Source organism: Nycticebus coucang, chromosome 7, assembly GCF_027406575.1.
Source record: "Nycticebus coucang isolate mNycCou1 chromosome 7, mNycCou1.pri, whole genome shotgun sequence".
NCBI classification, from domain to species: Eukaryota; Metazoa; Chordata; class Mammalia; order Primates; family Lorisidae; genus Nycticebus; species Nycticebus coucang.
Window position 1 is genome coordinate 18146073 of NC_069786.1, and position 26877 is coordinate 18172949.

General features: G+C 50.4%; 1 protein-coding gene across 2 annotated transcripts in view; it reads right to left on the minus strand.

Moving 5' to 3' along the window:
- Positions 1-1533: 1533 nt before the first annotated feature.
- Positions 1534-26877, minus strand: part of STEAP3 (STEAP3 metalloreductase) — a 42635-nt gene continuing 17291 nt past the window's right edge. Inside the window, exons 2-5 of one of the 2 annotated variants that reach the window (XM_053597187.1) lie at positions 21880-22379; positions 19452-19979; positions 12129-12293; positions 1534-4396 (exon numbers count right to left, since the gene is read on the minus strand). In XM_053597187.1, coding sequence (XP_053453162.1) covers positions 4115-4396; positions 12129-12293; positions 19452-19979; positions 21880-22371 — 1467 coding nt within the window. In that variant the 5' untranslated portion in view covers positions 22372-22379 and the 3' untranslated portion in view covers positions 1534-4114. The remainder of the gene's footprint in view (positions 4397-12128; positions 12294-19451; positions 19980-21879; positions 22380-26877) is intronic. The other variant, XM_053597188.1, reaches the window with a different exon arrangement.

A 26877-nucleotide genomic window follows, 5' to 3' on the forward strand; every position in this document is an offset into this window, starting at 1 on the left:
GGAAATTTTATCGCCTTGAAAAGTTTTTGTAGTGAAGTTATTTTCTGGCCATGGTTTGTTCTTTGAAAAACACTTATCATGGACTCTAAATGACAGGGCCACCTTTTAGTTATTGTTCCCAAGAAATGGTTTTAGCCATTAGACTGCTTTCTGCACTGGGTTTCTTCTTTCTCTCAGGCCGTGAGACAGTCCAGTTGCTTCCGTAGGAAGCCTTGGCTGCGTGATGGGTATACATGGACTCTGAAGAAATCCCCGCATTTTCTAGACTGTGGTTCTAGGGATGTAGCGCTTCCCCACTCTGCCCTTCGGGGGACAAGTTGGTGGTAGCAGCATGCAGACTCATACCTCACTGGGGCCGCCAGGGGAAGCAGGCTCCTGGGAAGATGCACAGGGCAGAGGTGTGTGCGCACGGGATTGTGTGCCATAGACTGCACAGCATGGCTGCAGCAAGGGAAGCCATCTAAGCTCTTGTTCCTCAGCTCGTCCAGGGAGCAGCACCTTTTGTGTCACCAGAAGCTTATTAGAAATGTACAATCTCGGGCGGCGCCTGTGGCTCAGTGAGTAGGGCGCCAGCCCCATATGCCGAGGGTGGCGGGTTCAAACCCGGCCCCGGCCAAACTGCAACAACAAAAAAAAATAGCCGGGCGTTGTGGCGGGCGCCTGTAGTCCCAGCTGCTCGGGAGGCTGAGGCAGGAGAATCCCGTAAGCCCAGGAGTTGGAGGTTGCTGTGAGCAGTGTGATGCCACGGCACTCTACCCAAGGGCGGTACAGTGAGACTCTGTCTCTACAAAAAAAAAAAAAAAAAAAGAAAGAAATGTACAATCTCGGCAGCACCTGTAGCTCAGTGGGCAGGGCACCGGCCATATACTCCAAGGCTGGAAGGTTCAAACCCAGCCTGGGTCAGCTATACAACAATGACAACTGCAACAAAAAAATAGCCGGGCTTTGTGGTGGATGCCTGTAGTTGCAGCTTCTTGGGAGGCTGAGGCAAGAGAATCGCTTAAGCCCAAGAGTTTGAGGTTGCTGTGAGCTGTGATGCCATAGCACTCTTCCGAGGGTGGTATAGTGAGACTCTGTCTCAAAAAACAAACAAACAGCAACAACAACAACAAAAAAAACACAATCTGGGTTTCACCCCAGACCCATGAGTCAAAATCTGCATTTGAACGACATCCCTAAGAGACTCACGGTCGCCTCCTAGTTGGAGAAGTGCTGCTGCTTGTACGTACTCTCAGGACCTCAGCCTTCAGACGGCTCCAGGGAGCCCTCCCTGTGCTGGCTGGCCTGGGTTCCTTCTTCCATGTCCCCATCCCTCACTGCACACCTTGCCCCCCGGATCCACCCACTTCCTCCCTAGCCTGCCACTGCATGTCTGCCCTTCCTCAGTGGCCAGCTCAAGCACAGACGATTCCACGTCCACGTTGGCAGCCCCCAAACCTTGCACACTGCCCACTGAGTGCAGACTCCAATCAGAAGGCTGCTGGCCGGGTCAGTGAGCAAGTGGGCAAGTGAAATAAAAGCCTGAAATTCATGGAGGGTTATGTGTTTATTTTTGCTGCTTTTTAGACAAGGTCTATAAAGTTAAAAAATATTACACAGATTTTTTCAATGGCATAGATTTTAGATGTTAACCTCAGACCATGGCATTTAGGATTTTTGGAGTATGTTGGTTGAGGCACTTGTGTACCCAGAGGCACAGAGAATTTACAAGGCTGCAGGGAGTGATGTGTTCTCGGGGGATGCTGTTGCCAGCTGCCTGGTGAGGTAGGGAAGAGAGGCAGCAGTCACAGATCAGGGCCCAGCATCATCCCACCTGCCTTCTGTGAGCCAGCTGTCCAGCTGGTAGACGACAGGCTATCAGTGGTGCCTGTCCCTGCTTGACCCCCACCTTGGAAGTGCTTCCCTCCTGATGAGGCCTTCAGTGAGTGGGGAAGGGGAGGAAGTCCACTGGCCTTGGCTCTGTGTCGGCATCTTTGGTGTAAGCAACCACCTGGCCAGGTTGGGCCAGATAAGGAAGGTGGCCAGCACCCGCTGGAGTTGGGGATCACTGGTGGGTTTCCACTGCCCACAGTCTCTGCTTCCTATTGGCAGGTAATCGATGGGCCCTCCTGTGCCATCAAATGCTAACATCTCTACTTCACCTGTCTCCTTCTCAGCAGGGCTCTGTGGGGGCACAGCTGATGCTCCATCAGTGCTGGCAGAGACAAGCTTCTGCCACTCAGCCTTAGGGCAGCAGATGGAAAACATCTGCAGGAAGCAGAGTTTCGAGGCACGGCCTTCCCTCCACCAGTCTCAGGCCTGATGAGATGATCTTACACTGGGCTGCTCCTTCCTGCTTTGTTTCCCTAAAGGATCCTAATGTGCTTCACAGATGTGAGCCCACGTAGCTCCCAGAGGAGGCAGGGGAATATCATCTCATGGCTCTCTCTGGTCACCCTTGTTTTTTTTCCTTGACAGTGTCACTCTGTCACCCTGGGAAGAGTGCCGTGGCATCATAGCTCACAGCAACTTCAAACTCCTGGGCTCAAGAGATCCTCTTGCCTCAGCCTCCCGAGTAGTTGGGACTACAGGTACCCACCATAACACCTGGCTAGTTTTTCTGTTTTTAGTAGAGATGGGGCCTCACGTTTGCTCAGGCTGGTCGCAACCTCCTGAGCTCAGGTGATCCACCTGCCTCCACCTCCCAGAGTTCTAGGATTACATGTGTGAGCCAACTCGCCTGGGCCCCTCTGGTTAGCCTTTACTGGCCCTAATCTCTTTGTCCCATCAGAAGATGACTTAGGGCCCAGGAGACCCATCGAGACCTCCCCTCCTCTTGTGTTCAAAGATGCTTTTGCACTGGCAGATCTCCCTGGTTCTGCAGGGAGTTTGAGAGCTCAGCCGAGAACAGCTCTTTCTCTACAGGGGAGACCAACTGGTTTCAGTAGGAACCTGTGGTGGGTGGCATAGGAGTGGAGGACAAGTGTCTTGGGGCCCTGGCAGGGGTCTGCACTTTAGGTTTATAGCTTTGGCGAAGAAGACCCTCCCCCCGTTCTGAAATGTATACTCATCAGGAGGAAGTTGGAACTGGGGTGGTTTTCTGGATGCTTGGGAAGCAGGTTCTCTGCCCAGCAGCAGCAGAGGACATTAGAAGGGGTCCCTGGTGCTTCCCACAGAACTGACTTAATGAACACAGTCCTTCAGGCCCCGGGCAGGGTCGTAAAAGGGCGCAATTCCATTGCCTAGTGAGCTCTTATGGGCTCTTCCTCTCCCCCTTGGACTGATTTCTAAAGGGTTTGCTCCAGGTCTTCCTGGGAGATGTTGAAACTAATGATGGAAAAAGTGAGAAGGCACAGTGGTTTAAAGAACGGTCACCGCTAACTTACAGGAGGGAAAGAAACTACACTTGTTCTCAAGACTGGGTTCATTAATGTCTCTGGCGAGGAGGTGACTTCACACTCTCACAGGAGCATCAATTTGCAGGCTCCATGGTGACTTCTGACTTGCAGAGAAAAAAAATCTCTGCAGCTCAGGGAGGATTAGATGGAGCAGCTTCAGCCCTGTCCCCACCCTCCCACCACTGCCCAGGCACAGAGTCAGGGCTCCCTGCCACCCCTAGTCCACTGCCTGCTCCTCACAGTGGCACTTCAGCTCACTGCACGCACCTGGGGTGGCTCCAGCCAGAGCCCTTGTCTTCCCTGCCACCTTAGTGCCCCGGCTCTACAGGAGCCCTCGAAACAGAGCAAAAGCAGAGTGGAAGGAATGGACGGATCGAATCCAGCAAGGGACAAGCCTCTTCTATACAAAAAGTGTGGGTACATCCCAGAGCACAATTTGCTCTTCTCCCAATATCAGCACTTGCTTTTAAATATATATGTTGAAATCTCAAGGACCCAACTTTTTAGCTAAGTAAATATAATTGCAAATCCTGTTATACATATGGAATATATGTACATACATATCACACGCATGTGTGTGTGTGTCATTCTGAATATTACTGTATACATTTGCATCCCAGGAATTCGGACCTCCAACTGCCCTTTTGCACGTAATTACAACACAGTGCACCATCAAGAAAAGAAAACCTGACAGGCTCAGGACACCATCCCTCCTGGTGTCCAGAGCCCGCAACACCTCACACGTGGCTTGTTTTCTCGGCCAGCATGTGGTCCAGGGGCAGCGTGAACCTGACGGCGCCGTCCCTCTCCCAGCCCCTCCGGATCCTGTTGAGTCTGCGTCTTAAGCAGGGCAGGAGGAACAGGCCTTTGGCCAGAATGACGACGCAGGGCACCAGTAGCGTGAGCGTGAAGGTGGGTGGCAGGAAGAATTTATAGCGGCTCTCCTCGAAGGCGCGGGTCCAGCCATAGGTGAGCGTGTGCAGTGTGCTCAGCACCAGGGCCACGAAGCCCAGCGTGGACTGTGGAGGGAAAAGTAGGCTAGAATGAGGGCTGGGTGACAACAGACACAGCCACTCTGCCCACGGCTCACCTGCTCTCCTGGCAGAGGGAGGACAGCATTGGAATATACCCTCTAAGGGTACTTTTGGTTTTTTCTTTCACTTTTCGCATTTGAAATTATATGTTTAATGTTTGCCTCTATGGACTGGAAGGTACATGAGAGTAGGAGACTGGTCTCCTTTGTTTAGTGCTGTATTTTGCATATCTAGGGAAGTGCTCTGAGAATGGTCATTGCTCAATAAATGCCAATCCAGCCCTGTCACTCTCTGCATGCATGATCCTATGACAGCCACCTCAACGCTGAGCCTCAGAAAAGTGGAATGATGCTGAAGGTGTATGAGGATGACTGACCCATGTGGATGCAGTTAAGATAGTGATGCTCTCCCCCTAATTGTGTTATTTGCACTTCTAATGGCTACCAGATGATTTTTGAATAGAATCAGGCTCAAAGAAGTTTAGAAACATTTCACTAGTTTTGTGTATATTTTAATGTATATTAGAGTGACAAGTGTCTGCCAGCATACCAAAATCATAATTTCATAGATAATATTTGGCCTAAGTTAAGGCCAGATAAAATGTGAATTGATTTTAAGTTGGCTTAAAGATAAATGCAAATAGATAATTTACAGATGACACGTGGATTTGGCTCTGGTGTTGCAGTGGCTTGCAGGGGTCTGCAGTCTGGGTGACCCGGCATCCCGCAGAAAGCTACAGAGCTCCATGCAGATGCCCTCTGTGTGTGCTGAGTTAGGAACACCCCAGCTGGAAACCAAGCCAGGCCTACTTTCTCACCTGGAAGGAGATTAGTGACCATGGGGAGAAGAGACCATTGTGACTCCAACAGAAATGGTTGGGCCAGCTCAGTGCCTGTGCTCAGTGGTTAGGGCACCATCCCACATACACTGGGGCCGGTGGGTCTGAATCAGACCCAGGCCTGCTCAACAACAGTGACAACAACAACAACAGAAAATAGCCAGGCGTTGTGGCAGGAGCCTGTAGTCCCAGCTACTTGGGAGGCTGAGGCAAGAGAATCGCTTAAGCCCAAAAGTTAGGTTGCTATGATGCTATGGCACTCTACTGAGGGCAACATAGTGAGACTCTGTCTCAAAAAAAAAAAGAAAGAAAAGAAAAGGGTTGGGCCATTTTACAACAGAGCTTCCCACCCCTTGAGCCACATGTGAGCTCTCGTGGGTGGCTTCCAGCCAAGAGTAGCTCCTGCATCACCCCAAAGATGACTTTCTACAGGAGCTGCAATGTGGAAATGGCTGGGAGGTGCTGATCTGTAACTGCAGCCTCTTTGGCATGTGAGGGTCCTTGTGGACTGCAAGGGAGGGGATCCAGATTCTACCGCTGGATTCTACCGACACTGCAAGGGAGGGGATCCAGATTCCACTGCTGGATTCTACCGACACTGCAAGGGAGGGGATCCAGATTCCACAGCTGGATTCTACCGACACTGCAAGGGAGGGGATCCAGATTCCACCGCTGGATTCTACCGACACTGCAAGGGAGGGGATCCAGATTCTACCGACACTGCAAGGGAGGGGATCCAGATTCCACTGCTGGATTCTACCGACACTGCAAGGGAGGAGATCCAGATTCCACTGCTGGATTCTACCGACACTGCAAGGGAGGGGATCCAGATTCCACTGCTGGATTCTACCGACACTGCAAGGGAGGGGATCCAGATTCCACTGCTGGATTCTACCGACACTGCAAGGGAGGGGATCCAGATTCCACTGCTGGATTCTACCGACACTGCAAGGGAGGGGATCCAGATTCCACTGCTGGATTCTACCGACGCTGCAAGGGAGGGGATCCAGATTCCACTGCTGGATTCTACCGACACTGCAAGGGAGGGGATCCAGATTCCACTGCTGGATTCTACCGACACTGCAAGGGAGGGGATCCAGATTCTACTGCTGGATTCTACCGACACTGCAAGGGAGGGGATCCAGATTCCACTGCTGGATTCTACCGACACTGCAAGGGAGGGGATCCAGATTCTACTGCTGGATTCTACCGACACTGCAAGGGAGGGGATCCAGATTCCACTGCTGGATTCTACCGACACTGCAAGGGAGGGGATCCAGATTCCACTGCTGGATTCTACCGACACTGCAAGGGAGGGGATCCAGATTCTACTGCTGGATTCTACCGACACTGGGCTTGGCAAACTGCTTCATCAGACTCAATGGGAAGCGATTCCAAAAGCTGAAGTCAGCGGGCTGGAGGAAGCATGGAGGCAGAAAGTGACATGGCAGAGGGAGCTATGGGCTAGAGCTTCATGGGGGAGGAGAGGAGGCCTGGGCACTTCTAACTGAATTCTGTAAGCACCAAAGAACCAAGAGAGATTAAGGGGCAGGAGAGGCCTGTGTTTAATACATAAGGAATGAAAATAACAGTGACACATAAAGCAATGAACACATGCATTTTCTCCAAGGAGACACGGCAAGATTTTAACTTAAACCTAGTAGTACATTGATACCCGGGGATGCTCTCTGATAGACTGGATTTGAGCTTTCCACAGAGAAGCTGCAATGGGGCCTCCTGGCTTTCCTTCTAGCCCAGCTCGTCAGCATCAGGGTTGGCTGAAAAGATGCCATCTCATTTGTCCCCTCCTCTACCTGACAAGTTTCTAAGTGGGTATGACTCCACACCATGCCTCCTTCTCAGTTCTCCCCGGTAGGGGGCAACACTTTGCTTGTACCCACTCCAGGACAAACACCCCGATGGTGAACACCAGTGAGTGAAGGAACAGGGTTCATAAGAATTGCTTTTGTTAAACATTTTCCAAGGCTGCACACTATAATTTCATAGACAGGTTCCCAGGTACCTTTTTGGCACCAACTAAAATAACCAAACACAACATTCTCTATTCTTCCTAACCATCTCTGGTTCTTGGCTTGTGTCCACTTCAAGGATCTTCTTGTCTCTCCTTAACAACTTCCTGGCTCACCCCCCTCCAGCTGGGAAGCCATGGTTGGCTTTGCCTTATCACCCGCGGTGATAATTCATGTTATTTTAATGTGGTTGGCCCCCCAAATGGAAGCCTCCTTGACCATAAGTCACATGTAACCAAATCCTTGTTACTTCCAGAAGTGTCTATCACGCATTCCAAATCCCCTGGAACTTCTGAGCAACACCGACTTTTTCTAAGAAGTCCCCAGCACTGACCTTTAGGAGTAAGTCATGAACAGCCTGAGTCAGTTACCTGATGTTTCCTGATCAGGGGCCCAGCCCCAAACTGTGGGCCCTCCTGCTGAGTTACTGGAGTTCCTGAGATGGCTGGAAAGTGCCTTTTATCACAGGAAAACCATCTGGGGCGCTTGTAGAGACTATTAGTGCCCAAGTCCCACCCCCTAGAAATTCAGATTAAAATGGGCTCAGGCATCTGTTGTTTTTTAATGTTCAGCAGATGATGGTGTTGTGCAGCCAGGACTAAACCACTTGTGTAGGAGACTGTCATCACCACACCTTCAGCTTCAGGTTGAGAAGGCCCCACAGGTCCTTCTGCCTGGACCTACCTGTTCCTTGGACACAGCCGCACTGAGGGCCTATCAGTGTCCACACTCGGCATCACGTGGCCTGCCCAGGTGATGCAGCAGTGAGAACCCACTCAGGCCTAGGAAGCTGGCCCCGGTGGCCCTAGTGAGGCCTTAGCATCTCCCTCAGTGACATGCCCTGTGGCTCCAGGGTTTGGCCCGGGTGGGCTACTGCCCCCTGTATCTGGAGAGTGATGGGTAGAGCTGGGTATTCCGGGCCTGCAGAGGGATGGCATGGAGACGCTGCCCCTGGGCCTACCAGCAGCAGTCAGCTGTTTGTATCTCCTCATCCCTTTGCCGTCCAAAATCCCCTGGTGTAGATGGCAGGAAGCCCCAGCCTCGGGCTGATGGTTCCTAGTGAAGGCTGACAGTCAAAGGCCAGCTAGTAACAAAGGGCCTTTGACTTCCCAATCCCTGTGAGAAGCCTGGACGTTTCCAGAAAGTTTGCTTCCCTGAAACGCTCTCTCCTAGGGAACAATTTAAAAATCCCCAAATAGCCCAAGAAAGCCAAAAGAGGGAGTAAGATTGTCATGGGGCAATTAATAACCCCTTCAAGCTAGAGCCATTTTTATTATACGTTAGCTTGTTAGCAAAAAAGAAACAGCCAGGTCGTCAGTATCTCCTGCTGGTGCTCAATTACTATGGCACGAAGGGGCTTTGGACAATCGCTCACAAAGCTGGGGTCAGGCTGGTCTCTGTCATTATTTCAGGCAGATGGCTGGCATGTGCAAGGTCATAGAAAGTTTTAACTCTGGGAAGAGCATAGGTGCTAAGTGCTGAACCCTACTTGTATTTCTGTGCAGGTGAGCTGCAAGTCTAATGTCTGAGAAAGTTTAATTGGTTGAATCAGGAGTACTCAGCACATCCAAAAACAAACCAACACAGTAACAAAACACAAACCAAAATTTAAAAATTTGAAGATAGCCTTTGGAACAAAAGGAAAAATGTAAACACAAGTCACCTCTTTGTAGAATCAACATGGTATTTTGATGGTTTTCAGCTGAACAGAACATTAAAGACTGTGGGGTCAGCCTAGAGCCCTGAGACCCACAGCCATTTTGCACAGCTGGTTTCCAAGCCTTGGTGGCTATTGTGGTTGTGTGTGGCAGGGAAGGAGATGGGGTTTTGGTAGCTACTCACTGGCTGTGCTAATTGTATAGGGGAAGGTTGCTGCTTACCTTAGAAACCAGCAAGCCACCAGTGGGTCTACATACCTTATAATGTCCAGCTCACGTCCTCCAATGGCCACATGAGGTGGACACAGGCACAGAAGCCCTCCCTGGGAGGCTAAGAAACTTTGACTTATGGTGCAGGGCTGGTAGCTGGGGATCTTGGAACTGAACCCAGTCTGCTGGCTCCACTGCCTGTGTTCCCTCCACCAGAGGTTGCCACACACTGCAGCATGCAGACCTATGAGTCACCCAGGGAGCTGCAAAAGTAGAGCTGGGCATCTGAGACCACAGGTCAAGGGCAGGCCTGGCTATCTGTATTTCCCCAAGAGTGTTCTGAGGAAATGGCAGCTCACAGTAAGAATTGTGTTTTCTGCTAATGCCCAGTGGACAACCAGGTATACCACACGTGTATATATAACTACCGAATCAATAGAATTGAAAGACATCTATCCTTACAACATGCAAATCACTCCAATGTTTTCTTTGCCCTTCTATTCCATTTCATGTAAGAAATGCTGCTTGGGGCCCACTGAATCAATTGTGTGACCGACGGGTGAGTCTCTACCACAGTCTGCGAACACAGACCTGGACCACTCTGATGTGGGGTTGGAGTCTCCTGGACTCTATCTCACTCTCCGCCTCCTACTGAACTCAGACCTGGATGGTTAGCAGCTTAGTCGAGGACAATGAGATGTGACCGGATACCCTAAGAATAATAGCCAATGCTTTAAATTTTTCTGCCACACATAATCTCTCGGTGTGGCTCAGGAAGTCCCTGCAGCACGTGGACTCCGTTTTCCCAGGTAACCTGAGGCTCAGGATATGGATATGGTCAGCATACAGCGGTGGAGAGGGAGAGCTGAAGCCCAGGCTGCCCGGGCGCCGAGATAGTGCCTCCTTCGTCTCAGCATTTGGCCCATGTGGGCAGAATCCGGCATTTGATCTCCACAAGTAAAATCCTGCCTTTCTATCCATCCAAGCCTCTCTGCTCTTACAGTGGCAAAAGGACAGTCCTATTTGTATTTTGACTCTTTCATATGTAAAGTAAAATGCAGCTGCTAGAGCCACAGCTTTGGATAACAAAATCAAATCCACCGGCTTTCTCAGGCAGCCAGAGCAAGAACGTGTAATCTACAGCTGCTTAAGGGAGCAGCTTTCTGGTGAGGGGAGCAACCTGCAGTCTGTTTAATTGTGGATAAACCATGCACTCTGGATACTCTAGGTGGGGACAGAAAAATCCTAGATTTGGGTGTGAGGCACACGGGGATTAGTGGCAGATGCTTTTATGCTAGTATGTGTCAGCTCTGAGCACTTCTCCAGGGACCTTCTGAGATGAGCAGAGATTCAGAAACAGATACACTTTAGCAAACACACAATCACAACCCTGTTTTGTTCTAAGGTACATGAAGCATCCCCAATCAGGGACAATTCAATTGCATAGTATAAGAGCATTACATTGTCACTGTCCCTCTGAGTCCTGTGCTGTGTCCTCGCTGCACAGAATAGATACTGGACAGATTTTTGTTGGTGGTGGACACAATCACTGTTCTTGGCCCTGACGCAATACAGTGGCAGACTCCAGCATTAGTCAGCTCCTACCCATGGGAGGGATGAGTTTACCCGCCAACACTGACCCTTAGTATGCTATTATGCGTAAAGAACAGCGGGAGATGCTAAAAAAATGTGAAGAATATCTCCATCTCTGTTGTCCCTGAAATTGAAGCATGGCTCTGTTGCCTTGTTCCTTATTGAGTCCCAGGCCTAGTGCAATAGGCTTGCCTCATGCATGGCCTGGCATGCAGTAAGTGCTCAATCAACATTGGATTCATGACCAAATGCATAAAGAAACTTATGGTACTAGCAGCATTTCTGACAGTGCCCATGGAGTGTTGATAGTTGTTATTTGGAAAAGCAGGAGGGAGGGTGCTAATGCTCAAATAAGTGCTTAACAAAGGTTTGTTTGTTGTAGACATTATTAGCATTTTCCATGTGTCAAAGTGCATTGCAAATCTCTTAGGGGAGTCAAATCATTCTCAAATTTATTTGATCATAGACTGTCTTTTCTTTGGATTGTTTATAGCAGTGGTTCTCAACCTTCCTAATGCTGCGGCCCTTTAATACAGTTCCTGTGGGTCGCGACCCACAGGTTGAGAACCGCTGGTTTATAGGAAAGATGTCTTTTAGAGGAAGCTGTGTCTTATCCCCTATAAACTGGTGATCCTAATGTTTACCTTCTATCAGCTATGTGTAAATCATGGTTTTTTTTTTTTTTGTTTGTTGTTTGTTTTTTGAGACAGAGTCTCACCCTGTCACCCTCAGTAGAGTGCCGTGGCGTCACAGCTCACAGCAACCTCAAATTCCTGGGCTTAAGTGATTCTCTTGCCTCAGCCTCACAAATAGCTGGGACTACAGGTACCTGCCACAATGCCCGGCTATTTTTTTTGTTGTTGCAGTTGTCATTGTTGTTTAGCTGGCCTGGGCTGGATTCGAACCTGCCAGCCTTGGTATATGTGGCTGACACCATAACCACTATGCTACGGACGCTGAACCATAAATCACGGGGTTTAAGGGAACAACAGGGCTGAGATGAGGGTGAGAGGTGGTAGGCTAGGCTCACTCGTTAGCTCACTGACTCCTACCTAGACCAGCAAGATGCCCAGGGACTGCACGTCATGGAATTTTGCTTGGGAAGTTTAAGAACTGTAGAAGCTGAGGACGCTTGACCCAGAGTTCAGTGCTCTAGTCTCTAATTTTTTTCACATTCCCATATCTGGCTTCCCCGAATGTCTGGAGAATAAGCTTGTCCCAGGGATTAGACGGGCCCTCCAGGTTGGGAAGGTCCTGGCATGTGACAGGACAGACTTGCTGCACGGATGATGAAAGCTGAGGCAGTTCTTGGAGGGGAAGGCGCTTGCTTGTGTGAGGTGCTCCTAGGCCAAGCTGAGGCTTACTAGCAGAGGAGAGACCTACTTTACCTGAACGAAGGTGAACTCCCTCCAGTTGAGTGAGTTTGCAATGGACGGCAGGGAGGTGACAGCCAGGAGGGACAGCGTGCCAAGGGCCAGCACTCCCACAGAGAGGTAAATCTCCATCCTCCAGACTTCCTCCTCCACCCACAGGCGGCTCTTGTTGGCCAAGACCTGACATGGATAGAAGGGAAACCATGAACACTGTGGCAAAGGCTGGTGCCCTCAGAGGTGGGCAAGCCGATGCTTAGACACGAGCAGACAGCCACCGTTGACATTCACAGCCTACTTAACACGTGCCTGGCTCTGTGATGGGCACTTTGCAGCCAATAACTCATGAATCCTCACAACCAGCTCATGACATAGAGATTATCCCATTTTACTGATGAGGAAACCTAGGCACAAAGATCAAGTCACCTTCCCAAGGTCATGCAGATGCACAGCTGGGCTCAGCATCCGCACAGTCTGGCTCTAAAAACTTGGCTCCCAGGGCTTTTACACACATCTGCCCAGGGGCCAGCCAACCAGGACGGTCATGTTGGTGGAGAGTAAGAAGCCAGGGAAGTCAACAGTACCGATTCTCTAGGTATGATGACATCACACCGTTTCTGGCCCCTGAATCCCAGGACAGGAGAGAGGAGCTATCCCAGCTCTGGAGGCCTTTGGCTGGATGGGCTCATGCCTCTGCTGGCTGCCTCTCTCAGCCTGCCTGCCCCTGAACCCCATCTTCCTGGTGTCCCAAACTGTCCCCTGTCACTGCTTTACACTTGGGACACACAAAGACACACACAGACCCCAAATATTTCCTGACTCAAAGCCCCCACACGCCCCTCTTCCTACTCAGCTCTCCATCTCTGTATATAGTTTTGGCCTAACTTTGGCAAGTGACAGAGACTGACAACCATTCACCAAGCAGTTCAGTAAGCACCTGAGCACTTAGGAAGCACCTACTGTGTGCAGAAAATAGGACTCCTGCCTTCAAGGAGCTCTGGGTCCCTCACCAAGCCCTGGGATGCATAAATCGGAGAGCCCTGTGAGCCCAGAGATTCCCACCCCTCCACCTGGAGGGCACTTGCAGGGGAGTCCCCCCAGCCTGGCCAACATCCACTCACACCCGAACAAGGTTCTCCCATTAGAACCATCATTTCTCAACCAGACCAGGTAGCAGAGTTCCTGGAAGTCAAGGTGTGCTCTGAGAAATGCTATGAAATGCTGGTCCTTTCATTCTGCCAGCAGAACATGGAATAGGATTTCCATCAGGAAATGTGACTATGCTTTAGTAGGCAGGTCTCTGCCTCTCAAAACAGAATGACTCACGCAGGGTTTTTGAGAAACAACTTCAGGAAAAAAAAAATAACAAGCCTAGTTACCAGGTAAAATATTATTATAAAAATGAATCCAGCAGTCTGAGCAAAAATGGTTGAAAAGCTTCTGAAAGAAAGTTTAAAGAAACAGAAAAATCCCATCCATTAGGTGCTCTTCCTGCTGTTTGGAAAAAAAAAAAAAATGCCTCTGTTCAGGCCAGGCTGGTTCACTCTGGTGCCTTTAGCCTCAAAAGGACCAGGAGTCTGGGGACTCCCCAGTTGTGTGTGACTCTGGGCCACTCTGTCTCTGGGCCTCAGTTTCTCTACCTGAGAGAGGTGGATGAGGGCATGTCTAGAATTCTGCGATTGTGCCTGTGACCTGCTGTGGCTGCAGTCAGCATTAGCTTGGAAGGTGTGCCAAGGGCAGAGAGGTCTCCCGTGTAACTCTGCCCAGAGAAATCTTACTCACACCTCGCAGTGTCAACAACCGCTCCTGAATAACTCATGTCTTCATTGCAAGTTGTTTGTTCTTCAACTAGACTTCATGAGTCATCCCTTTCTGTGTCTTGGTAAGATCAGGCAGCTAATGTCACAAGTCAGAATTTGGATGATTACACACGTATACCACATTTGCTCGCAAAATGTCTTGTTTTTTTTCTCTAATATTTCCACTCCGCAGTGACGCTGGGAAGGGAGGGATGAGGTAGGCAGGGGAGCAGCAGATGGTGAGGACCTGGACCTCGACCACAGCAAACATCCCGAGAGTCTCACCTGACTTACCCAACCCCAGCACCGTGCTCAGAGCTCCTGGTGACCAGTGCCGCACACAGCTAATCAGAAAGGAGGTTTAATAGCTCTCCATTCTCCTACTAATCCCCCATGTTTACAGCTGCTTGAATTGGCCACACAGAGAACACAAAAAAGAGGGGTCAACAAGAGACGGAAAGACGGCACTCAGGTCATGATTTCCCTTCAGGCTGTGGGCTACAGCCTAGGACCTGTGAGGCCGCCACAGTGGCCCTTCTCTCTGCCCCATGGCAGGCTGTGGGAGGGAAGAGAGCGGTGCCTACCCACTGCCTACCAGACCCAGAGGGGGAGGAGGCGGCAGGGTCTAGAAGGGGCCTGGATTCTGACACTGACTCTACCAGTGAGGTGGGGTCACGAGATCCTGGGCAGTCCCTTTCCCCGCCAACAGCTTCACTGCCTCTCTCCTGCTGTGTTACTGCAGGACTAAGAGGATGGCGGCGAAATGAGTGGCGTGTGACGGGCACACAGGAAGTGCTTAGTATAATACACGGCTGGTGCTCTTGTTCTTAGCGGCTGTTAGCTTAGTTCTTGCCCCAAGCTCTCTTGACACGTATGCCTCTTAGTTGCCTGCCATTGGCTGCATGGTGGCCAACTTAACAATCAGTCACTCAGTGAATGTGCACTGGTAATCTGCGTTAGGAGCCCTGGACCTCAAGGTGTGGAAGACCCAGTCATGGAACTCTGAGTTAGGTATGAAGTGGTGTGTAAGAAAAATAACAGAGTTAAGACCCCTAGATAAGGGTGGTGCCTGTGGCTCGGTGAGCAGGGCACCGGCACCATATACCGAGGGTGGCGGGTTCAAACCCAGCCCCGGCCAACTGCAACAAAAAAATAGCCAGGTGTTGTGGCGGGGGCCTGTAGTCCCAGCTACTCGGGAGGCTGAGGCAGGAGAATTGCCTAAGCCCAGGAGTTGGAGGTTGCTGTGAGCTGTGTGATGCCACGGCACTCTACCAAGGGCCATAAAGTAAGACTCTGTCTCTACGATAAAAAAAAAAAAAAAGACCCCTAGATAAGAGAGCCCACGTGGAGACTACCGAGAGAGTTCTTCCGTTCTTTCCCCCTTCCAGAAGCACTGGTGCTTTTTACTTCTTCTGTATTCTTTCTAACTTCTAATAAAACCCTATCTTACCACTGGGAAAAAAAAGAAAAAGAAAAATAACAGAGTATGTGCAAAATACAACAAATTACAGAGGGATGTAGGGGGAAAGGCTAGGGTAGCTTATCAGAGGTAGGTTTTTTTTTTCTATTTTCTTTATTATTTATCCAATCTCCTGGTTTTATGGGAGATAGAGGTAGGGTTTTGAAGGAGGAATAGGAGTGTTCCAGGCTGTCAAGGTGTCCAGGATGGGTATTCTGCGCCCAGAGGAATAAGCTCTGCCCATTTAGAGGATAATATGGTCTTGGTGCCTGTAGCTCAGCAGCTAGGGTGCCAGAGCTGGCGGTTCAAACCCAGCTGGGGCCTGCCAAACAACAATGACAATTACAACAACAAAATAGCCGGGCATTGTGGCAGGCGCCTGTAGTCCTAGCTACTTGGGAGGCTGAGGCAAGAGAATTGTTTAAGCCCAAGAGTTGGAGGTTGCTGTGAGCTGTGATGCCACGGCACTCTACCAAGGGTGACAATAGTGAGACTCTGTCTCAAAAAAAAAAAAAAAAAAAAAGGGAGGATAATATGGGACCCAAGAGTGACATGTCCCAGGAGAACTGGGGGATACGAGGTTGGGAAGGGAATGTGGTCATACCGATAAGGATCTACCATTATCCCAAGGACAGTAGGGAGTCACTGAATAGTTTTTAGAAGTGGCATGGTCAAATGAGAGCTTTAGATTGTTTTTTGACAGACAAGTCTTGATTTAGTCTGAGGTGAGGGAAATAGGAAGACAGAGTGCAGGTTAAACATTATCTTTCAACTTGATCTTTGATTTTGATCTTGAAATACATCTCTGAGGGAAACACATAAGCAAATTAGAAAGTGCTTTGCAAATACCAGTTATTGTTGGTCCTAATATTGTCAATATATGTGGTTTCAAAGACTTTCTCTACAAGTGAGATCTAGCTTTGCTTCTAAATCTACAGGCTCAGGGGCTTTAAGGAAATCTTAGAGAAGGCATTTCTTGTGCCTAGGCCAGCATGCTGCCTTTACCCACAGGGCCCAGTGGGCAGCGGGGTGGGGAGTGGCCACGTGGGGATGCTGTGATAAGGTGCCCGTGGGCAGGAGGGAAAACCATACCGCAGGCAGGACCCACTTTGGGAGTCACTGCGCTGGGACTGAATGCTGAACAGCCTCGGTGCATGGTTGCCCCAGGGACTCTCCAGCATCTGCTCTGTCATCTCTAGATTTGGACAACTCCCCACTTCTGGGCCACTCTGTTCAACTCTGGCCTCCTTCCAACCCAGACATACCCACATCAGCGTTGGCTCTGCCCTTGAGAACTCTGTAGGGCAAGTTTAGGCCCTTTGCCTGAGACGCCTTGGGTGTCATTCCTCCCACAGGACGAGAGCCATCCCGTCCTGTGGGAGGAATGGTTGCCTGGCAACCTTACCGGGGTCTGTAGCCCCAAAGGGCTTTGAAACCTGGAGCAGGATGACCTTGCATGCACCCCTCCATGCCGTGGGATTTGCATCAAGGCAGAGTTGGGTTAACACAGTATCAAGGAGAGCCTAGGCAGGGTAGAGAATTTAGAGAAAGGCAGTCGGAGGGTGGCCAGCAAGGGAGGGAGTGGTGGCTTGCTTGTGGTCTGAGCGGGAGGGAGTTTCTTCCTCACCACTATCTGCGACACCTGCCAACTCACAGGCGAGGGGCTCCCACATGCTTGGATCTGCCACCTCCTGGGCAGCAAATGTACCTGAGGAGGCTCGCAGAGCCTCCTGCTGAGAGGTCCGGCTTTTTTAAAAAGTAAGAAAATATTAAGTAGCATCAAAAATGTTAGCACTAGGAGAGACCTTGATCTATGGATCAGGGCTCTAAGGACAAAAGAAGAGCTGTCACTTGCTGAGGGTCAGGCCTTTGTTCTAAGCCAGCGGTTCTCAACCTGTGGGTCACAATCCACAGGAACCATATTAAAGGGCCACGGCATTAGGAAGGTTGAGAACCACTGTTCTAAGCAATGATGCTGGAGGACGCATGCCCAGAGCTCTGGCCATACTCTACCGGGTGGTATAGAATAAGGCCTCTATGCTGCCTCACACCAGCTGAGGCAATGTCAACGGCAATTCACTGTGTCTGTCTTATTCTTTTTTTTTTTTGTGTGTGTGTGTGTGTCTACGTAGTTTTTGGCCGGGGCTGGGTTTGAACCCGCCACCTCCGGCATATGGGGCTGGCGCCTACTCCTCTGAGCCACAGGTGCCGCCTGTCTGTCTTATTCTTATCTGTGGCCCCAGGGCCTGGCATAGAAGGTGCTCACTTAATGAGTGAATGAATGATCTGAATTCTGAGATCATTTATTCAACTATTAATTCAGATTTGTTTTCCCTGTAGAAAACAGTGTGGGTACTAGCATGGATCTGGAGAACAGCTGGGTCTAAATCCCAGCTCTGCTCCTTATTGGCTGTGTGACATTTGTCAAGTTACTTAACCTCTCTGTGCCTCAGTTTTCTCATCTGTAAAATAAGAGTAGAACAGCACTTGCCTTAAAAGGTTGAGATAGATGTTAAATGAATTCACAGTCGGTATGGATAGCTCTTAGAATGGTAGCTGGAACACAACAAGCTCTTTTTAAGAGTTCATGACTATTATTTTTTTCCCTTCCTCTCAATTCCATCAGGCATCTCGCTTCTCTGCCTGAAGTCTGGATTCTTCCCTTCTCTGATGAGAGTCTGAGCCCACAGATGCAATGATGCCAGGTGTCTGTGGGTGGGGAAGGATGAGGGCAGCTGGGAAGCTGCCAGCAGGGAGTGAGTAGGGAGGGGCTGACGTCTGTTCCCAGGAGGCATGCAGTCTCACTTCCCAGGCCTCCTGGTCCCCCATCCTCTGGGGTGATGGCCCCATGGGAGATGTGCCCACCAGGAAGACCACTAGGTCTTTGCAGCCTGAGCAGAAACAAGAGCTGGAGGGGCGACCTGGGCTGAAGTAATGGGGTGGATGAGAAGTGTATCATTGGCACCTAGGCCAAACCCCACTGGACAACTAGGATCTTGCAGTGTTCAGGACGCATGTAACCCATGTATCAGCCAGCCCAGGGGCTGGGCCTAGAGGTGGAATTAAGTAAGTTAGAGAAAATAGAAAAAGCAGTGTTGCTTGCAGTGTTGTCCTGAGCTTAGGACACAAAGCTTGTGAGCTTGTGGACTAGGACACAGCACAAGGATTTTGTTCCTGTGAGTACAGGGTCCAGCTGACACCCCCCATCCCTACCTGGCCTGGCATGAAGCCCCTCCCCCCCCAGGAATCCTGGTGGCAAACAAAGGAGCATCATAGTGGTTTTCTAAATGAATGAACAATAGCAACCCCAAATAAAAAAACCTCGAACCCGGAAACCCTCACTGGTGTAGCCTTCCCCACCTCAGGTGATGGCAACTCCATGTTTCCAGGTGTTTAGACCAAAACCCCACAGTCATCCTTGATCACCCACACCCCAGGCCCACTACTACGTCAGCACTTCTCTGTCCGAGGGCTGCCCTGCCCTCTGCTGTCCCCACCCCTTCCCAGCCTCGCTGCCTGGCATCTGGGAGTGCACAGCCTCCTCAGGGGTCCTAGCAGCTGCCTCTGGCTCCCACGTCTGCTCCTGGCCCAGCAGTTGGAATGAGCCAGTTAAAACATTGTGTGGATCATCCCTCCTCCACTCAAAACCTTTCACAGGCTTCCAGGCCAAAGCCCTACCTGGCCTTCAAGACCTTCCCCCTGACCCCCCAATCTGGCTTTGACCTTTCAAGTCTCTCCTGCTACCCCATTGTGGGCTCTACCCACATGGGCCTCCTGGCTGCTCCTCCAACATGCCAGACACGCTCCCCTGCACCCCTCCCTAAGAACTCTGCTCCATGGCCCCCTAGCCTGCAACACCACCCCGGCTGGCTCCCTGGCCTCTCCCTTCCTTCCCACCTCTGCTCACATACCACCCGCTCACAAGGCCTCCCCTGACTGCTCTAAAGCCGCACCCCCACTGTCCTCTCCTGCTTTCCTTTGTGCCTTAGCACACAAACTGGCCCAGTTGCACACAGGGTTTCCCATTGCACCTGGCTCAGGGAGGGTGCCGGGCAGGGAGGGTGGGTGGCATGGGGAGGGTACCTGCTTGACGGCCAGGTTGACCAGCTCGTAGCGATGGGTGCGGCCCACTGGCGCACAGAAGCTGTAGAGCGCGTGCAGGGAGGCACAGAAGAAGCTGAGCAGCCCAATCTGCTTGCGGTGCTGCAGCCAGTGGTCCAGCCAGTCAGGGAAGCGGCGGTACTTGGTGCCGCGCCACAGCTGCAGGGCAGCCGCCAGCACACCGGGCAGGTACACCAGTGACAGTAGCACGTAGGCCACGCATGGCAGTGTGGTGTTGACCACGGACAACGGCAGCTTGTAGAACTTGTTCTTGCCCTCCTGTACGTAGGGCTGCAGCACATCCCGGATGAAGTTGTAGGCATAGAAGCAGATGAACAGCCCCAGGGCTAGGAGGGTGGGCACCTTCCAGCCTGGGAGGAGGCGCAGGGGGATGGCCTCCACCTCCCGGGCCAATGCCAGGGATCCCATGTCCATGGGCATGAAGCCCATGGTGTGTGCCAACTCTGAGATAGCACGCTTGGCTTCTGGCTGATTGCCGCAGATGGGCACCTGTGGGCAGGAGGCAGGCAGTCAGACGGGGGTCATAAGTATCTAGGTCAAACCTTGTGCTGAGCTACTGAGCAACTGAGGCCCAGAGGGGCAGATATTTGTCCAAGTGAGCTGCCAGTTAATGGTACAGCTAGAAGTAGAAAGGGACTTGGAGTCCCAGGCCAGGGATCTTTTCTCTGCTACCTGGGCTTCCCAGCTTCTGGCCTAGCCAGCCCCACTACTTACAGAGAGTGTCTTGCCCAGATCACTGACATCAGCAGTCACATGCAAAATGCCCCCACGTGCCCTTGGAATAGCTGCTTCCAAGGACTGAGGCCTCTCCTGGGAGTTGCTCAGTAATAGGATTTTGTTGATAGCCCAGAATGTGCAGCTGTGGCTGCAACTCCATCCCTCAGTCCAGAATTGTCCCTTTTGATGACATCCCTCAGCTCTATAGGGCCCTCAGCCAATACATAAGGTCTTTCACAAGCCAACTCCAGCCTGCCTTCTTAGCCTTGAAACCCACTGTGCCCCACCATGAGCTCTTACTGCCGGCACATTGGAGTCCTCTGAGCCCCAACCACTCCATGGGCCTAATGACACTGCATTGCCAATCTGATTGCTCAACACTGAGCAAATACTGTGCTGGACTTTGCATACATGATCTTGAGGCCTTGCCACAAACCTGCAGGTAGGTCCTATTATCCCCACTTTTCAGATGGGGCCTGAGAGCATTGTGTCTTATCTCTTTGCCTTTGCAGGTTATCCCCTCAGCCAAGAATGTGCTCCCTGAGTCTTACAATATGAGGTAGGCCCAGGTCAATGTCCACATTAAAGTCTTCTCCAGCCAGCCTGCTTGCTCTGTTCCTTCCAGGCCCTGCACCCACCACTTGCCTGCTATTCCTGGCCAGGCCACACTGGGAGTCCCAAGATATAGCTTGCATATAAGGCCTGCAATTCAGGGTGGCTGGGCACCTTTGAAATCTCCCACAGAGCCCAGCACCTGGCTTGACCCATTGGTAGAAGTTCTCTCACACATGTGGAGCCTGGCATTCTTCCTCCAGGAAGACACAAGTGGCTTTTTGCTATTAAAAATCACCTTCTCGGTGCCTGTGGCTCAAGAGGCTAAGGCACCAGCCACATACACCTGAGCTGATGAATCCATCCTGGGCCTGCCAAACAACAATGATGGCTGCAACCAAAAAATAGCCAGGCATTGTGGTGGGCGCCAGCTACTTGGGAGGCAGAGGTAGGAGAATCGCTTGAGCCCAGGAGTTGGAGGTTGCTGTGAGCTGTGATGCCACAGCACTCTACCCAGGGTGACAGCTTGAGACTCTGTCTCAAGGACAAAAAAAAAATTACCTTGTCATGGGAAGAACTCCTTCTGCAAAGAAATGTATGCAGCTCCAGGTATTCTAGGGAGCCATTTTCAAGTTCCAGAAAAACCTGCTGGGGAAATCCACTCAGTTCTTCTCAGAAGCCTTTAGAATAAATGAAGCAAACTTTGGGACATGTCTGCCTTTCTTAGGGCCTGACACATAGTATATTACATTCTTCTTTCTGAGTCCAGTTCTAAAAGTCCAGTTTTAAAAGTCTTTCTCCTGCTTGATTCCAAACAGTAAAAAGCTATCAGCCTTTTCCTCCTTTCCTCCTAGGAAACCTACTTACCATAGCAGAAAAGACATGGGTTTCAGATTCATATGAAGGGGCTCACATCCCAACTCGCCAGCTGTGGTATTTGCAGCAAGTAAGATTAACATCCCTGGGCCATAATTTCCTACTCTGCAAAATTAAATTCTGCAGTGATGTGAGATAGGCTGCAATCATGTACGAAAGAAGACCTACCATGCTGAAAGCTGACACGAAAAAATAAGCCAATTACATTTATCATTACGATGGATGTTATTTCCCTAGAACCTACCTGCCTATTGCCATCCCTTGGGCCAGCCTGCAGGGTCCAGGCAGAGATGACATTGAAGGCTTTAACCACTGTGCAGGTTGGGAAGAGGGAAGCCAGGTACTCAGCATTGGACTCACGATGCTGAAGGTGCTCTTGCTCTGTGGGGTTGCTGACGTCCACCAGGATCTTGCCAGCAAGCTGGTCGCTGAGATTGCACAGTGAAGAGTAGTGCTCCCGGAACACAGCCACAAAGATGACCTCTGAGGAGCTCACTGCATCTGCCTGGCAAGTCACTTGGGCTGCTGAGGGGAACAGCCCAGCTACGCGTTTGGGGTTGCGGCTCCCCACCACCACATGGAAGCCAGAGCCCACCAGGCGTGTGGCCAGGGAACGGGCAAAGTCCCCGCTACCCAGGATGCCCACTTTGGGGGCCTCCCTGGGGGGTTCAGCAAGGCTGCTGTTGCTGTCCACTAGGCGGCGGCTGATCAGTGGTTTGCCCATCTCTCCTGACATTTTGGTAGCTGCAAGAAGACAGGAACCTGGTCATTGGCCAGCTACCCTCCTGCCACCACCATCCTCTTGTCCATCAGAATCACACTATAGGAACCTGGTCATTGGCCGGCCACCCTCCTGCCACCACCCTCCTCTTGTCCATCAGAACTGCACTACAGACAGTGGTGCTCACTGAGTGCCACCACACACCAGAGTATGGGACAAGCTGTGCAAGACCCAGGCCCTGCTGGGGAGGGAAGAGGAGAGACAAGTAATTCTGCCCTCTCTCCTTTGTCTTTCCTGCTTAATTATTTCCTTAGGACAAACTGGCATAGTGCTAGAAAAGAAGGCCCTGGAATTTCCATAACCAAGGCTATGCAGTGCCATATTTCTTTTCAAAAGAATTATGAGCTGTGCAGTGTCAATGGGCAGGAGTGACCATTTGATCTGAAGATCACCATCACTGTGTGTTATCTTTGATGATTAGGAATGAACATGTTCCTATGCTTGCTTGCGTTTTGAATTTTGGAACAGTTCTCATGCTCTCCTTAAAGGATAGGATGAACAAATACCTGGGGGCAGGGACCTCATCTCATCTGACTTTGGACCTCACTATTTGTCTTGAGGCCTGGCACAAAGGTGGTACTCAATGTTTGTGAATTAATGTATGTCTGAACCCTGAGACCCTCCTCTCCAAGGGTAGGACATGACAATAAATGGGCCTCTGAGCTAGGGTGGGTGCCTTGAGATCTCCTCTGTGGAGCCTGAGACATGAGTGGACGTGGAGGAAACCCTAGACTTGGGCCAGGAATCTACACTAAACTTGAATGGGAAAAATTACATTTTAATTGTCACCAACTCCTAAACAATGGAAGTTACCATTTCCTTTGAGTATGAAGGTAAACAATAGAGTTTTTAATCAAACTTACCAATGTCATATCACAAATTTAATTGTAAACAAGTTCTCCTGATACTACATCACTAATTTGAAATTATGGTAGATATTAGACCTGTTACTAGACCATGTTATTTAATGAGCTAGTTGCTCACTGCCTATAGCTCAGCAGCTAGGATGCTGTCTACATTCACCGGGGCTGGCGGGTTCGAACCTGGCCTGGGCCTGCCAAACAACAATGACAACTACAACAAAAATAGCCAGGGGTGGCACCTGTAGCTCAGTGGGTAGGGCGTCGGCCACATACACCAGGGATGGCGGGTTCTAACCTAGTCCAGGCCAGCTAAAACAATAACAACTCCAACAAAAAAGAAAAAAATAGCCAGGTGTTGTGGCGGGTGCCTGTAGTCCCAGTTACTTGGGAGGCTGAGGCAACAGAACCGCTTAAGTGCAAGAGTTTGAGGTTGCTGTGAGTTGTGATGCCACAGCACTCTACCCAGGCCAACATAAAAAGTAAGACTCTGTCTCAAAAAAAAAAAAAAAAACCCAAAAAACAAAGAGCTAAAAAAAAAGCACGCATGTTGCTACATACATCTTTTTAAAAGCATTTTAACTGTTTCATTATAGTTGACCACCTCCTCATGTTGACCTAATTCTCATAGACCAGACATGCACCTCATGTATGTGTCAGTACAGTAGGCCTGGTTTCTTATGTTGACCACCTCTGTATGTTGACCAGTTTGTTACAGTCCCTTGGGTGGTCAACCTACAGAGGTTCTACTGTACATTTCCTTTCTTTTTTTTTTTGTAGAGACAGAGTCTCACTGTGCCCCCCTCGGTAGAGTGCCATGACGTCACACAGCTCACAGCAACCTCCAGCTCTTGGGCTTACCCGATTCTCTTGCCTCAGCCTCCGGAGCAGCTGGGACTACAGGTGCCCGCCACAACGCCCGGCTATTTGTACATTTCCTTTCTAACCCCAAGTTATTTTCTTTTATGCATGTAAGAGCATTATTCTGAGCAGAAGTACACAGGCTTCACCAGCCAATGGGCCTACAGGGGTTAAGAACCCCTGCCTAGAACTGGTGGAGCAGCAGGGATGGCTTAAAACACCCCACATAGGTGTCTCTCTCTTCCCACTTTCCCACAGCATTCTCCTGAGAACCTCGTAACAGCAGGTGAGGGGGTGGTACAGGGCCTAATTAGGCTGGCATGGAGGAGGGGGATCAGGTGACTGCCGCCTGCCTCTGACATGAACCAGCTATGTGTACTCAGACAAGACCCCGTTCCTCTCTGGACCCCAGCTTCCACCTTTGTTAATGGAGATCACAATCTCTGCTCTCAGATGACATGTAACACACCTTAAAAGGTTTTAAAAACTGGCTCTGCACCTATAGCTCAAGCGGCTAAGGTGCCAGCCACATATACCAGAGCTGGTGGGTTCAAACACAGCCCAGGCCCGCCAAACAACAATGACAACTATAACCAAAAAATTAGCCGGGCATTTTGGGCGGCGCCTGTAATGCCAGCTACTTGGGAGGCTAAGGCAAGAGGATTGCTTAAGCCCAAGAGTGTGAGGTTGCTGTGACCAGTGACACCATGGCACTCTACCCAGGGTGACAGCTTGAGACTGTCTCAAAAAAAAAAAAAAAAAAAGTTTTTAAAAACTGTGACATGGACCTTTTACAAAAGCTATAAAAGCTTCTGTTTATGGTATGCCTACTGCACGCCAGGCACTGCTCTCGGGCTTTTCCTGGAGTGATGGTCCCCAAGTCCTCACAAGAAACCCATGAAACAGGCACTGTTATTATCTTTGATTTAAAGCGGAGGAAAATGAGGCTCAGAGAGGTTGAGGAATGTGCTCCATTTGGCACAGATAGGCGAGGGAAGGAAGAGCTGGATGTAGGTCTGCCTGCCTCTGTTGTCTGAGCTCCACAGACTTAATGCCCAGAGAAGTCAGTGAGCTGTCTGGATATGCCCTAGAGTGGCCCAGCTGGGCCCCTACCAGCTGGGAAGAGACGTCAGTGTGGAAGGGTGCACTGACTATCCATCCTCAGTCGGGGATTCTTCCCAGCCACGAGCATGGTATGTTTCTCCATTTGTTGACATCTTCGGCTATTTCTTTTTTTCAAAGTTTCATGGTTCTCTTTATAGCGATCTTTCACATCATTTGTTAGGTAAATTTCCAGATACTTCATTTTCTTTGGCACTACTGTAAAAGAAGTAGAGTCCGTGACTGTTTTTTCAGCTTGACTATTGCTGGTATATATGAATGCTCAGAGTGCCTCTGCCACAGTGCAGGAAACTCCCTTAACTGCTGGCATGCTTTAAAATGGTTTTGAGGCTCGGCACCCGTAGCTCAGTGGCTAGGGCATCAGCCACATACACGGGGGTTGGTGGATTCGAACCCAGCTGGGCCTGCTAAACAACAATGACAACTACAACAAAAAAATAGCCGGGCGTTGTGGTGAGCGCCTGTTGTCCCAGCTACTTGAGAGGCTGAGGCAAGAGAATCATTTAAGCCCAAGCTGTGAGCTGTGATGCCATGACACTCTACCGAGGGCAACAGAGTGAGACTCTGTCTCAAAAAAAAAAAAAAAAAAATTGGTTTTGAAACATTGCCCTTTTTCTCACAGGGTAGCAGGGACTGGCTGAGCCAAGCCACTGAGGCGTCATTTTGTGGGGACCATGCTTCCTGAGTGCACAGACAGAGGACCACCTCCGCACAGACATGCCAGCTCACACCAGACTCGACCTCCCTCCAAAACGCCTGGTCCTCTCACCTTTAGAATCAGGACACTAATTGTACCTCTCTAAGCATTGTTGTGAGGATGAATACGCTGTCCCCTCACTTTTAAAATAAAATTGGGACACTTATTGTGCTCCTCTAATCATTGTTGTGAGGATGAAATGGGTTCGTACGTTTAGAGCTCCGAGCCGTCTTTCTTGAAGTTCTCGGGCAGTGGCAATGTCAAATTCTTCTGCTCTGCTTCTGCCCAGCACAAAGCCTGCTGTGGGTCTAAAGGCCAACGTGGGCTGGGGGCAAAGCAAGTGGTACAAGTCCTGGAGGTCCCAGAGGTCCAGCGGGAGCCCCTGTTGCCTGTCCATGTGGCCTGAAGGTGAGGGTGTGACTAACCCTGTCTGGGCCCCAGCTCCCGCAGTACCTATTTATAGACATGGTGAGGGAGCCGGGAAAGCATCAGATTGCAGCGCTGTGGGCTGAGGCCTGTTGGCTGCACACAGACCTGCCCACCTCTCCTCCCAAGTTGAAGACAAAATGACCCGGAGGCTCCTGTGTCCCTGTGGCCTCTGGGTCTTTGCCCAGGCTTGCCTGTGCCCTCCTAATTCCTGGCAGGGCCACCGTGTGGGGTGTGTTTCTGGCTGGAAGCCACTCCTGGCCCATCGGCCTGCCTGCCAGCCTCTGTGTGCTCTTGGGCAGGCCACACATGGTGGGTAGTCATGACAGTCACAGAACAATGATCTGTTCTTTTTTAAAATTTTTAAAAAATTTTTTATTTTTGAGATTGAGTCTCACTTTGCAGGGACTCCTTGATAGTGTCCCTGAGATGAGCAAGTATGTGCCCACAGCTAGCACGAGGGGCTAAGCAAACCATGAATGAAAACACAAATTC